Source organism: Rattus norvegicus, chromosome 3, assembly GCF_021556685.1.
Source record: "Rattus norvegicus strain SHRSP/BbbUtx chromosome 3, alternate assembly SHRSP_T2T, whole genome shotgun sequence".
In the NCBI taxonomy this organism is placed as follows: domain Eukaryota; kingdom Metazoa; phylum Chordata; class Mammalia; order Rodentia; family Muridae; genus Rattus; species Rattus norvegicus.
In genome coordinates, this window is record NC_141536.1 from 112164232 (window position 1) to 112181436 (window position 17205).

General features: G+C 41.8%; 1 protein-coding gene across 5 annotated transcripts in view; it reads left to right on the top strand.

Moving 5' to 3' along the window:
* Positions 1–16186, top strand: part of Slc12a1 (solute carrier family 12 member 1) — a 76583-nt gene extending 60397 nt beyond the window's left edge. For all 5 annotated transcript variants that reach the window (NR_073053.1, NM_001270617.1, NM_001270618.1 and 2 more), the window contains 6 exon segments: positions 3382–3513; positions 3746–3857; positions 5392–5478; positions 11699–11834; positions 13893–13960; positions 14944–16186. Coding sequence is in view for 4 of the 5 variants with exons in the window: in NM_001270617.1 (NP_001257546.1) it covers positions 3382–3513; positions 3746–3857; positions 5392–5478; positions 11699–11834; positions 13893–13960; positions 14944–15079 (671 nt within the window). In the remaining variant the exon portion in view is untranslated.
* The last annotated feature ends 1019 nt before the right edge of the window (positions 16187–17205 follow it).

The following is a 17205-nucleotide window of genomic DNA, read 5'->3' on the forward strand; positions in this document are numbered from 1 at the left end:
ACAGCTTTAATCCCAGCACTCAAGAGGCAAAGGCAGGAAGATCTCTGTGAGTTTGAGGCCAGCCTGGTCTACAGAGTGAAGTGCAGTATATCCAGAGCTATGTAGAGAGACCCTGTCTTAACACACACACACACACACACACACACACACACACACACACTTGAATCTGAAGTTGGATCTGATGTAAAATTAATAATAAGGGCCTTCGAGGTTGGTCAGCAGGCGAGGCTCAGCTTGCCTCCCACCAAGCCTGACAACCTGAGTTTGATCCCTAGAACCCACATGGTGAAAGGAGAAAACTGATCCCCCCACCACCAGGTTGCCCTCAGACTTCCCTATGCATACGATGACACATATGTGCCCACACATACACATGTGCAAAAATAAATAAATGCTTAAAATTTGTAATTGAGATGGCTCAGCAGTTAAGAGCACTGATTGCTCTTCTGGAGGTCCTGAGTTCAAATCCCAGCAACCACATGGTGGCTCACAATCATCTGTAATGAGATCTGATGCCCTCTTCTGGTGTGTCTGAAGACAGCTACAGTGTACTCATATATAATAAATAAATCTTTTCTAAAAAGTTTGTAATTAGAATAAGGCTTTAAAACATTTTTTCCCACTGTTGTCTTATTTCTAATACTAATCTCTATTAAGCGACACAGTCTGGAAAAGCAATGGAAAGTTCAAAGTCAAAGCTGAGTCCTCTGCTCATTTTAATCGGTAGGGAGCACAGGCCTTGTTTTTCCTTGCTCTTTCTAATCAGTAGGCAACACGGGCCTCATTCTTCCTCTGCTCATTCTAATTGGGAGGGAGCATGGACATTGCTCATTTAAGCAAAGCTTGTTCTAGTCCTCTGTCACAGGATTCGTTTTGGTTAAAAGGTACTTTTTCCAAATGCCAGCCTACCATGGTGTTCAGAAAACAAAGTCATAATGCTGTGTGCTTTAATGCCTAGGAGTTCAAACACTGCTCCATAGGGGGGCCTACACCACCCGGCTTTGAGGTGGTGACAACTCTTTTGAGCTCTAGATCAAGCCCAAACCCGCAGGCTCTCCTAATGATTCCTCCAGACACTTTGTATGGAACTAAGGGCAGAGTTTGGTCCATTCTACAAATAAATGTACTTTCTGTCTCTGTGGTCTTAAGAATATAAAAACAATTTGAGATACTTGCTTTAGAACGGACAGGCCCACAACATGGCAACACAGAACAGAGCAAAGCCTCTTCAGAACCTGCTGGATCTGAGGGGAGCTCTGAAGAGGCTTCTCAGAAGAGGCTTTCGGCACTGCAGTAAGCACTTGGCCAACGCTGCCTCTTTGCATGAGAGCCAGGAAATAACAATTCTCAAAGGCAAGGAAACTAGAGATAATATGGACGGTGTCTAAAGAATGATAGCGGTGAGGTTAGGAAACAGGTCTGGTTCGCCCGATACTCCTTCTCTGTCTCCATGTCAGGGTCAGGAACTTTTAAACATGTGCTGAGATGGCTTGGTGTCTAAAAGCACTGGCTATTCATCCAGAGCATCCAATTCCTGGCACCACATGGCAGCCCATACATGTACACTCCAGTTCCAGGAAACGTGACATCCTCTGCTGCATTCCAAGGGTACACACATAAAAGTAAGTAAATCTGGGACTGGAAAGATGGCGCAGCAGTTCTGTTCTTCCAGAGGACCTAGGTTCAAGTCCCCGTACCCACATCAGGTGGCTTAAAACCTGTAATTCTAGCTCCATGAAGATTCAATACGTCTGACCCATGTAGGCACCTGCAGTCATGGGCACATAGTACACACACACACACACACACACACACACACACACACACACACTAAACAAATGAATAAATACTTTAGAAAAATTTTAGAAAATATTAATCACTTCTAAGTATTATATGTGCAGCCATCCTTAATTAAAACTAAAAGCTTTTTTTTTTTTAATCTCCATGTATCCTTGACTTTTTTTTATATCCTTTACAAAACTTCACACAACTCAAAGGGTTTTGCTTCGGCTTCACAGAAGTCTTGAAAAAGAAACAGAAGTGGGCAGAGCTAGTGAAATAGAACTCGAGGGGGTCTATGGTGCCTGGGAAACTGAAATCCAGACTTTCATGGGGCTTATGACAGAATTGTTCTTAAGTGAGTGAAAGCACCAATGAAAAGATATTTCTTTTCTCTCTCTCTCTCTCTCTCTCTCTCTCTCTCTCTCTCTCTCTCTGTGTGTGTGTGTATGTGTGTGTAAATGTGTGTGTATGTATGTGCACACTGTGTGTGTAAATGTGTGTATGTATGTATGTGCACACTGTGTGTAAATGTGTGTGTATGTATATGCACATTCTGTGTGTGTGTGTGTGTGTGTGTGTGTGTGTGTGTGTGTGTGTGTGTGTAGGCCAGAGAACAACTTGGGTGTAATGCTCAGGAAAGCCATCTATCCCTTTTGAGGGAGGGCCTTGCTGGCCTGGAATTCTCCAAGCAAAGCAGCTTAGTTGGCCAGTGAGTTCCAGGGATCTATCTCTCTGCCCCCAGCCCCAGCCCCACCCCCAGGGCTGGGACTGCACAAAGCTGCCACCACTCACATCATTTTTTATAAGGTTCTTTGACAACAGAGTAGCCTCCCAGTCCCCTACTCCTTATCTCTAGAAAAGCCAATCGCCACAGGTTCTAATATAAAATTTCAGAAGGTTGTCACGTGCTATAGTTGTAACTGGAGCATAAGTGGGCTAAAACACTGAACAAGGAAGCTGCCTTTGTAGCTCAATTCTTCTGAAAAGATTCTTTTTATTAACATTCAGAACTAGGGTTCATTGTAGTGTTTTTCAAACAAGGTTTGGCTTTGTTAATCCTTTCCCCCCTTGTCTCCCTCCCCCCTTCTCTCATACCCTCCCCTTCCCCCAGTAGCCTTCTTCCACAAACATGTCATAGGTGACACTGTTCTCCCCTCCCAACCATACTCACAGACACCACTTATTCTTTCATGGCCTTCTGAACAAAGCCAAGACAGAACAAAATCCCCCTTAAAGGTGGAAAGATTTGCCTCACCTCATGATTTCAAGATGAGCCACAGTGGCTTCATCTCTGGCAGCAGAAGCCTGAGGCGATGCTGTTCACCTCGGGGCAGACCAGAAAGCAAATAGGCCCTACGGATCAGACCCAAGCTGTCATGTAAGGACCACCCACCACTGAACCACTTTCTCCAACTATGCCGAGCCTCTAAAGGCTCCTCAACCTCCCCAAACAGCACCATCAGCCATGGGGGAAAAATGTCTTATAGGGGTATCTTCAAAGTTTAAGCCACCACATGCCTAAATAATAATTCCATCATGTAGCTCACTGTTCCTGTCCTCAAAAGACAAATAGATGTTCCACTGTATCCTCCATTTCAGACAGCAACATCAGCACCATCCAGTCGATGCACGTCGGGGAGTTCAATCAGAAGCTGGTAGAAGCCAGCGCTCAGTTTAAAAAGAAACAGGGAAAAGGCACGATCGATGTTTGGTGGTTATTTGATGATGGAGGTAAGCTATGCAAAATGTTCCCTGAGGAGCAGAACTTCTGCCTTGTTCTTTTAACAAGGTTCGTGTACACAAGAAGGGCATCAGCTCGAGAATGCCATTTCCGTGTTCCCAAAGACCACAAGTCATTTAACAGCTATCATAACGGGAATGGATAAAAATAATGCTCTCAGTTTTTTTTTTTCTTCTCTCAGTTTCTCTCTTCCTTTCCATTGTAATTTGCTCTTTATTCCAGGGTTGACACTGCTTATCCCATATATCTTGACTCTCAGAAAGAAATGGAAAGACTGTAAGTTAAGAATCTATGTTGGAGGAAAAATCAACCGCATTGAAGAGGAAAAAATTTCGTGAGTGATCTGTGACTCACCTTTCTGGCCATTCTGAAGGAAGGTCACTCTGTTGCTTTAAATGTCTTTGAGAGAGCTAGGAATGATGGTGCATATCTTAATTCTCAGCACCAGGAGGCAGAGACAGGCAAATCTTTCTGATTTCGAGCCCAACCTGGTCTACTACATAGGGAGTTCAAGGCCAACCTAGTCAACATGTTGAGTTCTTGACAAGCTGGGAATTTAAATTGAGACTCTATTGCAGAAGGAAGGAAGGAAGGAAGGAAGGAAGGAAGGAAGGAAGGGAGGGAGGGAGGAAGGGAGAAAGGGAGGAAGGAAGGAAGGAAGGAAGGAAGGAAGGAAGGAAGGAAGGAAGGGAGGAAGGGAGGGAGGAAGGAAGGAAGTGAGGGAGAGAGGGAGGGGAAGGGAAGGGGAAACAGACAGACAGACACACAGACAAACAGACTTTTAAAGTAAAGTCACATCATTTATCTTTGTAGATTTTTCATTAGTGCAGCCACTAAGAGCTGAAGCATTCATGTGAGAAGAGCAAACGTCTAAGAGTGTGGCTTTCTCATACTGTCATGGGAACCCTGGGGAGACCCAGCAGCTCTTGGTCTTGCATGCAAACTTAAGCCCTGAGCTTTGTAACTCCCAGAACCCCGCAATAAAGACAGGACTCTCATTCCATCAGTTTTCATAGTGTCTTCTCCCTCTGAGGAGAATGTAATGATGGTATACCCACATGTACACACATTTTATAGCAAGGACATAATCACATTCAATGAAAGCATGACAGTTCTCATGTAATAATATTGCATATGTTGATTCTCCTTAAGAAGCAGACAGACAGATAGACAGATAGAAAGAGAAAGAAACAAAGAGGATAACAAAGCAAACTGAAAAACATTCCAATGACAGGTCTGGGAATCTTTGTACCACCTTTACAAGCTTTCTGTAACTTTAAGTTAAAATTACCAATTTCCAGGGGCCAGCAGGTAGAACAACACATAGCCATACACTATTAGTCTGTTGGAAATGTTGTAAAAGCCTCTTCGACAAGAATGACCGAGTTCTGTCTTGCTGGCGACAAGGAGCGTTTCCCATTCTCCCTCAGGAAGATGAATCCCTTTGTGCTGTCAGTTCTCTGTACCTACTGGGATTTCTCTGTTTTTTCTTTCCTGGATTTTACTGTTATTTCTTGTATTTTTATTTTTATGACAAGGTGCCTCTGAGTATGTCATGCTGGCCTGGAATTCACTGTACAACCCTGTGTGTCCTGACTCACAGTCCCCTTCCTCAGTGTGCTGAGATGGCAGGCGTGAGCCACCTTGGTTGACCTTAGGGATTGCTTCGTGTCTTCTTCGGAACACACTTAACATCTCCATTGAACACATTAATGCAATCAAAACTGAAAAGCCTCTGTCTGAGAGCCACCCTGATTGCTTTTGATACCTTAACTCAAACACAAAGGCACCTTTGATAGAAAGTAATTACATAGGCACTAGTGATGTGGTTTTTTTTTTCTTCTCTCTCTCTCTCTCTCTCTTTTCAGAATGGCTTCTCTTCTCAGCAAATTTAGGATAAAATTTGCAGACATTCATATAATTGGAGACATCAACATTAAGCCAAACAAAGAGAGGTAAGAATTGTTTAGCAGGCTCGGCTGACCCCGGCTTCTCATTTTCGTGTTGTTTAACAGAGGGTGAAAACACAACGAATTTACTGCAGTCACTTCTCGATAGATAAGATAGTAAAGAAACCTTCATTAACCGTGACACTGAGAGGGAAGAGGGCTTTAGCAAGGAACTTGAGGAAAGGATCCCCATTCCAGGGTGACTTTGGGTTCCAGGTACTAAGCGGCTCAACACTTAGGGCCTGTGAACTTTTACTGGAGCCTCTAAAACTATTTGAGACCTAGAATGGTGATTTATAAGCCCTGCTCCCAGAAACTATAAAGCTGGCAGAGTTGAGGTAATCAGCGAAATGTCTTCAAAGGATGGCAGCATTTTAACCCTTTCAGTTGTAGAGTTTCTCAATTCCATTAACTATCTTAGTCATTTACAAAACGCTATAGCCCAGGCAGCTTAGCAAACCAATACTTGTAGCTCAGTTCTGGAGGCCAAGCAGTCCAATTCCCTTGAGGGACCACCATCCTTATGACTCTAAAGAGCTAAGTGCCCCCTAACGTCCCCACTTCCAGACGTCACAACATTGGTGGTTTAGGCTTCACTACGTAAACTTTGGCGGCCTGCAAACCTTGTGGTTCATAACAATGGTATCTCTGAAAACCATTGGTATCACAGGTTCTGTGTTCGCAGGATATCTCAAAGGTGCAGGAATATTGCCTGGAAACATGGTCAATTGTAAACTAAATGAACTGGGGCAGGGAAAATGGCTCAGAGGTTAAGAGCACTGACTGCTCTTCCAGAGGTCCTGAGTTCAACTCCCAGCAACCACACGGTGGCTCACACCATCAGTAATGGGATCTGATGCCCTCTTCTGGTGTGTCTGAAAACAGCTACAGTGTACTCATATACATAAAATGAATAAATTAATTAAAAAAATAAGTTAAATGAACTGCTTAGACTTATAATTTAGCAACTACAGAAAGTTTTCAGTTGCTGATAGTAAGTTATATTTACTGTATCTTGTGGATACAATTTAATACATCTTACTTAGAATAGACTGGAGCCCACAAAGAAAACCACACCCGGGACATGAAGGCTTCTGCATGCCTGGGTTCCTATAGTTCCATTGGGCCATCTTTGACCACTATTTCTGCCTCCTCTGGCAAGTCTTGACAAGCTGTCATTCTGCAGTCCCCAAGTCTTCTCCCCTCTTCCCTTCTTGCAATATAATTTTTTTATAAACTTGATAAATATCTAAAAATCTGAAGGCTCACAATGTGTTTTACTGACCAGATAAACTGGAACTTCATATTGTTTAGGGTGTCTATGAGCTTCCTAAGGCTACAAGTCAGGTATAATGCTTCACAAAGCACCTTCTAATAAGAAAGTTGAAGCTGATAGGGCTAACCAGAGATGCTTTAGAGCGTTTCCTTGTATCATACAACCCTCAAATGCCTAACATTCTAATGCTTCTGTACTCACAAGTGTGTACGTAACACACAATTCCCTCTGGTAAGTGTTCTCACTTACTGTTCTGATCAGAACTGAATTGCCGTGCAATATCTCTTTTCACTTGAAGAGTTGTAGTTCATTGGGTCAACGCCTCATGGCATTTTCAGTCATGTGACCCAACAAGGTCATTGTGTGGCTCTGGTTGGTAGACAGAATTCTTAATAGCAGAACAAGACGAGCAATTTTTAACATGAAGCCTTTAGTGGCAGAGTTTAGAGATTATGGTACGTCATGGTTGAGCCACCTTCCAGTATCTGGGGTTGGGGTAGCCACTGCCTCTATTAAAGCCCTTGTTCTACGCTGAGCCCAATAGTCACCCAAATTAGTCTTGTAGTAGCGGAGTTTGTCTTCATTACTCATCTTCCTAAACGAGCCCTTGATTCTCTATTCCCTTTTCCTTTACCCCTCAACCTGGTTTTCTCTCCTCTGAGAGCCCTATTTCTTTCTGCATCACTGGCCTCGCCTCTGTTCAGCTGCTGTGTCCACTGCCCTGTGTTCTTATACTTTCTGTTCTGTCACTGAGCATGTGATATGTCACCTTTATGAACTGACCTCTCCATTCTGGGAGTACCTACTTGTCACAGTACAGACACACTTTGTCTTACTATGATGACCTTGTCCAATGATGTCTTCTTCTTAGGGCATTTTCATCTTGCCCTGTGTCTAAATTTTATTCCAGACACCATTGTTATCCCTCACGCAATGCCATCCTCCTCCTCAAAGAGAATTGCTTACCTTCCATAAGAAACCAATAAATTAGGATTCAGAGTTTTGCAGATTTTTCTCCCTGCTCTATCAAGGTTGCAAAGAAGATATATCAATCCTTACTGAGGTAAGATAATTGTGAAGCCTACTGTGCACTGTCCTGAGGAAAGAGGCCATCTGCCAGAGTGTGCAGGGGACCTGTCCTCATCTCTCACCTGTCCACCACCCTTCAGCCATGTTGCTTTGTAAAATGGCATGTACCCTACTGGCAACTCACACCCCAGACTTTGAAAGTGGCCCTAGTTTAGAACTGAAAGCAGTCATTTAGCCCATGGCACCCATGGCCTCTGGCAGCCAGCTGGATAGCACAATCAAACAGAGAAAGCTCTTCTAGATGGCAGCCCCAGGGCAACAATCTAAGCCATCATGAGAATACTGGCCCAGTGACTGGAGAGATGGCTCGGCAGTTAAATGCACTAGCCTCTTACAGAGGGTCTGAGTTCGATTCCCAGCACCCGCATGGTGGCTCACAACCATCTGTATGGGATCTGATGCCCTTTTCTGGTGTGCATGGAGACAGAACATTCATACATAAAATACATGAACAAATAAATCTTAGAGAGGGGTTGGGGAAGAATACTGTCCCAGTTTCAGCACCCATGGTGGTCTTCATGTCTGGGCAGTCTTCGTCACCATTAACAACTGTCCCCAGATCTCTGTTTTTGTCTTGCTCACCTGGTATTATACAAAGTCAGTGGTTTGCTTGTGGAGGCTAGTGTTAAATTATCTTTCAATCACCTTTGGTAAATCTTTCAATAACTGTGAAATGTTGCTACCTCACAAGCATTTGACAGAACAAAAGCCAACTAAATGAGAAAATAATTGAGCCTGAGAAATGTAGCATATATTGTGATTAGATTCCATTTTTATTGTGTAAACTGAATTAAAAGTCATGGGCCAAAGACAGCAATCTTTATATGGAAATCAAGAAGAAACTGAAGACAATTAACTAGATAATTTAGCTTAAAGATGCTAGAGTAGTTCTAAACAAAACAAAACAAAAACAAACAAAAAAACCCCACTATTAAAGATTACTGTGAAAGAGGAAATCTTATGTGGTCCAAGGAGAAAATTTAAAATTTATATCCTATTTGTGAAATGAAAAATATATCCTTTTCCTCCTTCCTTTTCCTCTCTCAGGGAGAAAGTTTTATGCAGTTAAGATAATGCTAAATCTTGGTATGAGGAAAATGATGGAGAATGCAGGACAGCTATTAGTTAATTTTAAAATGCTGAATTAAACCTCATTCATATTTAACATGAGATATTACAGATATATCTAAGAGTCAATTTAAAGGTACTTTTTAAGAAAAAAAAAAAAAAAACACTTGGGGCCAGGAAAGCTGACTCAGCATTAAGACAATTGGCTGCCTGGGTCCTGCTAAGACTGAACCCCCAGTGAACTAGATTGTTGGGGGGAGGGCGGCAATGGGGGGAGGATGGGGAGGGGAATACCCATAAGGAAGGGGAGGGGGGAGGGGGATGTTTGCCCGGAAACCGGGAAAGGGAAAAAGGGAATAACACTCGAAATGTATATAAGAAATACTCAAGTTAATTAAAAAAAAAAAAAAGACAACTGGCTGCTCTTCCAGAGGACCAGGGTTAAATTATTAGGGCCTACACAGTGGTCCTAATAACCATCTATAACTCTGGTTCCAATGACCTGTTCTGGTGTCCCTGGGTATCAGGCATATGTGGTGCATGGACATGCATGCAGGCAAAACACCCATACATATAAAATAAAAATAAATAAATCTCTCTTTTTTTTCAACTTTAAAAAAGAAAAGAAAATCAGGTAAAGGAGAATGGAAGCCATGGCTGGGACAGCAAAGGGTCAGCTCTGGACAAACAGTCAGAGGAAGAGTGGGCAAAGACAGTTTCTTGCAGTGCAGTGTTTCAAATGCAAGTGAGAGAAAACCTCCTAGTGACTTACGTGACGGAAATGATTGTCACACACAGTCAAGTACAAGTGTAGTCTGGCTTTCAATTAAATGACCTAGAAAATAAGCTTTATAACAAAGGACTGATTCTTTTCCATTCTTCCTATTCTATCTTCTTGTATAAAGCTTCACTCAAAGTCTATTTAGCTTATCAAAGCAAGAAGACTGACAGTAGCGACTAGGACTACATACTTGTTCCCATGTATTCAGTAGGAGAGAAAGTGTCTCTTTCTAGCCATTAAAGTCAGGTCTTGTACTCCATTCAGGATACATTCCCCCCCCCCCCCCCCAATCCACTGGGCCATCCATGGTAGTCACCATATAATACTAGGTGTGTATTAGTTCAAAACTGAGTTTTGCTCAGCTCTTGCAGAAATGTGCTAGGATTAGCTGATGCTGTAAATGGAACAGTTCTCACCAGAGATACTGTGGAAACAACTACAGATTTCCACTCCGCCTCTGTTTCTTGGGAGATCGTTTTTATGCTGTATTTTCGAGTCAGGTTCTAGACGAGGTGCAGAGAAACTGTAACTCTACAATGTAAAGTAAGAACATGTAGAGTTGTTTAAACAGTACTTTCACATATTAAAACCAAGTTCTGGAGCTGGTCAGTGTGGTGCTGCCTCACTTTCCCAAGCCACTCACCCACACCATCCCCGCTGCTCTAAGACTACTGGTGGCCATTGTCACTCCCTTACATAGGCCAGGTTAGCTATGCCAAGGACAAGAGTTAGAGCAATCATCCAGGATCTGAGGTCCAACCCTGCACCTTACTGTCTGTACAGCTCTCTAAAGGCTGACACCGTTGGAAGGAGCAGCAAATGAAAGTACTCTTGAAAGAATAATAGGGTCACTTCGGCTCTCTTGCTCACCCATTGTCTCCCCCACTTACTGTGAGTCAGCACAATAGAAATCTATGGCACTCAGTATCTCTTCGGTCCTTAACAGAGGCTTCCTGGCAGAGGTAATTTTACTCCTTTGTAATCTCTGCACTTTTATCTGCAAATCCTAAATCAGGCCAACTGATGAGATAATTAAATTCATCGCTTCGTATTTTAATGTCTTCACCCCAAATCGTATGGGTTCTAATTATCATTCATCCCAAAGTTACTAAATTGTAAGTAAGTTAAATTATATAAAACCAAAGAAAATTATTCATAGTCAAGACCTTCTCCAGCAGAGCTCTGAAGACAACTCCTTTCATAAATTATAAGCTTTACTTTGTGCTGTGGTTTGAAGAATAAATCTTAAGAGATTATCATGTAAGACAAGAATGAGATTCTCCTTGCAATTTTTAAATGTTCCATAGCTCTCACGCACAGCTTCTCGCTTTCTCCCCAGTGATTTATTTTTAGATGCCCTAAGATGGCCTCAGATTTTTAGGCATTAAATGTTATTGATTTTTGTCCTCTCGCTTAACACAAACATGAATAATAGTCATTTGAAAAATCTCAGACGACAACATCAAACATCAGGACAAGGACACCATTATTTTTGGCAGACATTTTTGCACAAAGGATGTTAAGCCTGTGGAAACCCAGACTATTTTCTTATCAGCCCAAAGCCTCCTTAACAGTGGGCATTGTTAATTGACTGCCTGTGAGAAGGGCTCCCAGCTCTCAATGAATAGAGGTCATCTCTCATCTACAGAAAATGAGCGTCTCCCATTGATCAGCATAACAAGCAAATAGAAACTCAGGTGTGGACTAAAGTGCATACATCACAAGTGTGTCTTTAACCACATTGTGCAGAAAACATATCTGTGCAGAAATTACTATCTACTTGCTCATGAACTAATAATACTGATGATCCTCACAAATGAACAAGGCCTCAAACACACCACTGCTTGCTTTCACTAGGGAGGGAATGCTGTGCCCATGGTTTCCCTCACTATAAGTTCCCTACAAAGATGACTCTCAAAAGATTTGCATACCATTCAGCTCTGATTCCATGCATCTGTGGAATAATGAGTCTGTTTCCCACTGTGAGGCCTCCTTTACAATTCCAATTTCAGCTGGAAAGTCTTTGAAGAGATGATTGAACCTTATAGGCTCCACGAAAGCCACAAAGATTTGACCACTGCTGAGAAATTAAAAAGAGAAAGTCCATGGAAAATTACAGATGCAGAACTGGAAGCAGTCAAGGAAAAGGTAAGAACTTGTCTCCCTATGTTTTCACTTTAATGTGTAATTAGATAAAGGATGTAACGGGTTGATTTCAAGAAGTGAGACATCTGGTCAACCTGACTTCCTGAGCACCCTGTATTTTTAGGTGCTTTTTAATCATATGACTGGATAAAATCATTTAGAAAATGTTTTCATTTTTTCCTGGAAAATAACCTATTTTAAAGTTAATGAAAGAAGTTATTGCTCCATATTGTGATGACTCCTCTGAAATTTATTCTTAATAATCTAAAATAAGTCATTAGTCATGCAATGTGGATAAAGGTAAGTTTAACAAAATTTAAACAACAGCAAAGACCTTTAACCTGTTAAACATAGCTGTGAAAACCTAATAAAAATATCTACAGAAAGTTATGATGTATTGCTTAGAATAAAGAATACAGATGTACCTGGAGCTAGCAAGATAGCTTGTCAGATGTCCTGAGTTCAATCCCCAGGTCTCGCTGTGCAAGCAGAAAATATATTTATAAAAAATTGTCCTCTGACATTTACAAACAGTGCAGTACAAATACAGGAATAATAAAATAACTGTGTGTGTGTGGTTGTGTGTGAACATATGTATGTGTCTATATGTATGTATGTGTGTATATGTATGTGTGTGTGGTTTTGTATGTGTGTGTGATTGTGTGTCTGTCTGTATGTATGTATGCATGTGTATGTGTGTATATGTATGTATATGTGTATGTGGTTTTGAGTATGTATGCATGTATGTGTATATGTGTGTATATGTATATGTGTATGTATAAATGTATGTATGTATGTATGTGTGGATGTGAGGATGTATGTGTGTGGTTGTGTGTGTTTGTATGTATGTATGTGAGTGTATGTATCTGTGTGTATGTATGTGTGTGTGGTTGTGTGTGTATGTATGTGTGTGTGGTTGTGTGTGTGTATGTATGTGTGTGTGATTGTGTATATATGTGTGTGTATGTGTGTGTGGTTGTGTATGTGTATGTATGTGTTTGTATGTGTGTATGTGTGTATGCATGTGTGTGTGGTTGTGTGTATGGTTGTGTGTGTGTGTGTGTGTGTGTGTGTGTGTGTGTGTGTGTGTAGTATGTGTAAATTGAGTCTGGCATACACCATGAGGTGAATGATGAGCTTTCCTAGGTAGCCTGGAGTACCAGCACTCTGGAGGCTAAGACAAGAAGATCATAACCCCAAGGCCAGCCTGAGGCAGACAGAACAACCAGAAGTTTCTCTCTGGCCTAAGTGTAAATTGAACTGGTGGGCAGTACTGGTAATGAAAAAAGAAACAAATCATCAAATCAGGGATGCCAATCTAAGTAAAAAAACTCAACATCTTAATTGGACATTAAAGGACAAGGGTGACCCGAGCTTCTAAACTACAAACACAGATAAACTGTACTAGGATCTGAGCTGGGAAACTTAGAGGAAGAAAATATTAAACTCTTCCAGCATTAGTAAAACAACCCTGAGATAGAACAATAACTTGTGCACCGGATTGAGTATCCAGTTTTTAGAGACATAGTGTATAATTAAGCAATGCAGACATCTGAGGCTGGTTCTGAACCAGTGAATTCAAAAGTATTAGTCTCATCACTAATAATTTTCCAATGAGTTTACTGGTGGCTTATTACTCGAAACCAGACTCATACAAATATTGTCAGGGAGCTTAAAGAAAATAGAACAGAACAGAACCTATCTTGTTAGGCTATCAAAGCAATAGCAAGATTCAATTGGTTTTCTCCAAATGAAAGTCTGTTTCCAATCTCTCTGTTCTAGCCTTTTTTGTTTTGGCCATCTGCCTTGTCTGCTCTGCACCCCTAGAATCTAGTAAAGCCACCGCATCACAGTGACAATCTAGACTCTCTCTATAGTTCTAAAGTTTCCCATGAAGCTTTGCAACATTAAGTCGTTTTTAAAAGCATGTCCAATTTATTTTTAGAAATGACTTTTTAAAAATGATACCTTCTGCTTATCCATGACTTGAGGTAAGAAGATAAATTCTCGTTCAGATTTCTGATAGACCTGCACTCAACCCCATCTAAATACTGTCCACAGAGTTACCGCCAAGTTCGACTGAACGAGCTGTTACAGGAGCATTCCAGAGCCGCCAACCTCATCGTATTGTAAGTGTCGCTGGGCAGTTATGACTGGAAGGGAGAAGGGACAGGGTGAGTGGGCTGATCAGACTAAAGACCTATGGCTCTTCCCGTGGGAAGATTTTTTTTTTAAGATAGGTTGGCCCATCTAGGAGTATAGGCAGTGAAGGAAGATAAATGTTACCCTAAAACAGGATGACAGAATCCTGGGGACTTCAGCAGTATGTGCTTGGTTTCTCTAGCAGTCCAACAACACTCATAGGGCTGGGAACATGCATCCATGTTGGGTTGATGCTACCCTTATGGGCCCATATGGACCAGGCTCCAGGAATCCGAACTCTGAAATTCCTTCCCAGTAGCCCAAGTGGGTCATGGGGCTCACAAGCATCTTCCCTGGGTGGGTGCTCCTGAGCTGTGTGTCTATGGCTGACTCCCAGGGATCTGTACAGTGTGGAACAGGTCACCAAATGGAAAAGGCTATGAGCTTTTCCATTTCCGTTCTTTATCGCATGGCCCTACCAATGTTAGGAAAATGCCTACTGAAAATATTACTTGTGAAATGAAGATTGGTGCTAAAAATGGGGAAATGTCCAACTATTTCATTTTTACCCCATGAACTGACCTAAAGGCAAATGTATATATCTTAAAGTATGGTATGGCCTGGAGGACTGCTACGTCTAATGCCCTCCCCCCAAAAATTAGGAAGTATTGAAGGCAATGGTAACTGCCCCCATGCGATGGCCATCTTTTGATTAGATTCAAAGATCTAATAAAAAAATCAGAAGTTAGAATTCTATTTTGCCTGTATAAAGACTAAGCCACTTTTCTCGTTTATAGATGTCTGCATTATCTGAAAAATGCATCAATTAAATTTCTGTATTCAAAGTAACTCAGTGCTTTCCTCCAAGGGGGAGCGTGATAAACATTTCATTACTAATTCAGAAGTGCAGATAATGTCCCTGCCGGCTATAACTTTCTCTTTGGTTTTAATTTTCCTTCCCTGTTGTCAGGAGCCTTCCAGTGGCGAGAAAAGGATCTATTTCGGATTTGTTGTACATGGCGTGGTTAGAAATCCTGACCAAGAACCTCCCTCCTGTGCTACTGGTTAGAGGAAATCACAAGAATGTCCTGACATTTTACTCTTAAAGCGCGAGGGATGAGAAATGTTGTACCTTGGTGTCCGAATAATTACAAAACGTGTCTGGTACTTTGTGTTTTAAAACCTCATCTATGAATATACAAACCTCTGGAGACTATCCCACCTGATTCTACATAAATTTCATCTTTTTTAAAAAAGTTATTATTAATGAGAGTTTTTTCCCACCAGTTTTAAAAACATCGAAAACATTTTTCCCTTGTCGCTGGTGAATAAGAAATTAATAAGAGCTGGCTGACATGCTTGCAGGATGTGCTAATGTAGATGTGAGCTCCAGGCAAACGCAATCTCTTGTTTCCGTGGATTCTGCTGCATGGCCCCGTGCAGGCCACAGGCCCACAGCGGGCTCTCTTTAAGTTGTTATTGACAGACTGGTGTGGTGAAAGCAGGCGGCTATCATAGGGAAAGACACACTGGGTCAGTGGCCTGATTCTGCTTGGCCTCCTGAGAAGTTTGTGGAGATTTAAAAATCAATATCCGGAAACTGTAAGAAGGACTAGAGTCTACAAAGTGTTCAAAGCAGTTACCTAAATTAAGGTTTATTTAATGCAGCCGATAATAAGCTTAACCTCTGATCACACGTAGCTTGCATTTGCTGCTAGCCAGAGGTACACTAGGTAGGTGAGCAAAGACACATGTTCCACTTAGACGAAATAGAGTCCCAACATACAAATATCAATTGTCTTCCTGGTTAAATGTTTTGAAATTTCTACCTTAATACTACTTTATCTTTTTTCTCTGATTAAGTGGTTTGCATAGACGAAATAAAAATAGACGATCTCATTGAAAAATAATCTCACAGGTTTCCAATCCACTACTAAAAATATATCCAGATCCTACATTTATTTACTTTCTCTATATACAGGTATATGGGTTTTATAGAATAACAAGGATATAAGTGGAGAAACTTGTAAAATTTTAAAACACAGGTGTTGATTTTTCTTCTTGTTCATGTGTGTATAATATTTAATCACAGAAAAAATGCTTATATGATAAATGGCTTGGTTTTGGTTTTGTTGGCATATTTTGACTGTTCTGGGGAAGCTTGTGGGGGGCAAATCAACCTGAAATAAAATTCTACTAAAAAAAAAAAAAAACCACTAAGTTTTGTTTGCTTTGGCAAAGTAGTGTATGTTCCTTTTCTGTTACTGAAATCAACAGCACTGTGAAGTGGTTTGCAGATGTAAGCAGGAATATTGCATCCGGTGGCCCTGCACTGTTTAATGCTGGGGTTCAGGATGGGTGTTTGTAACCTTAGCTTTGCTGACAGGCAGAACAGAGGCAAGGAGCAAGGCCTGAGCTTCCCTAGTCCTGTGCTTACCTCAGCCTATGGCTCTAAAACGTAAAGGACTAGTGACCTAGTGAAGAGTGCCCAGCCTCCTCTGAAATACTAGAGTGTGACTCTGGGAAAGGCATGAAGTATATCAGAAAGCAACACATCCCCTCACAGCGGGACATGTTGGGGGTTGGCGGGAGGCTGGAATTGGAGGAAGGGAGTGGTAAGCAGAGATGTGAGGGCTAAGGACTGGATCACCCAACAATCTGGAGCTAGAAAGTTCCTTCAGAGTAGCCCCAAAAAGGGAGGAGAGTGCCTGTGTCTTGTGCATGATTAGGGTGGATCACTGGCTGTGGGCTGCCGTGGGGGGCGGGGGGCTGTGAACCGAGCTGGCGTGTCTCCCAGCTCACTGACAGCAAGCTCTTCACTTGTATACTATTATATTATATATAATATAATATCTACATAGTATATACATATGTATATAATCATACTGTGTATAATAGTATTTATACTATAAAACAAAAGCCCTCTCCTCTCAGGCCTGAGTTCAAGTCTCCTTTCATTAACGGGGCCACTCCTTAGGCACTGAGTGACAGATGAAGCCTAGGTTGGTTTGTTCGAGGACGTTCTATCGTTGCTGCTGTTGCTTTGGGGACAGATAGGGGTCATATAGTTCAGGTCAAATTCAAATGACCTTGACCTTCTCCTCCTGCATCTACCTCCCAAGAACTGGAATCTCAGTTCTACACCACCTCCTCTAGCTTCTGTGCTGCTGGGGTTGAACCCTAGGCTTCATGAATGCTAGGCAAGCCCTCTCCTGTAGCTGGTCTCTGCGAC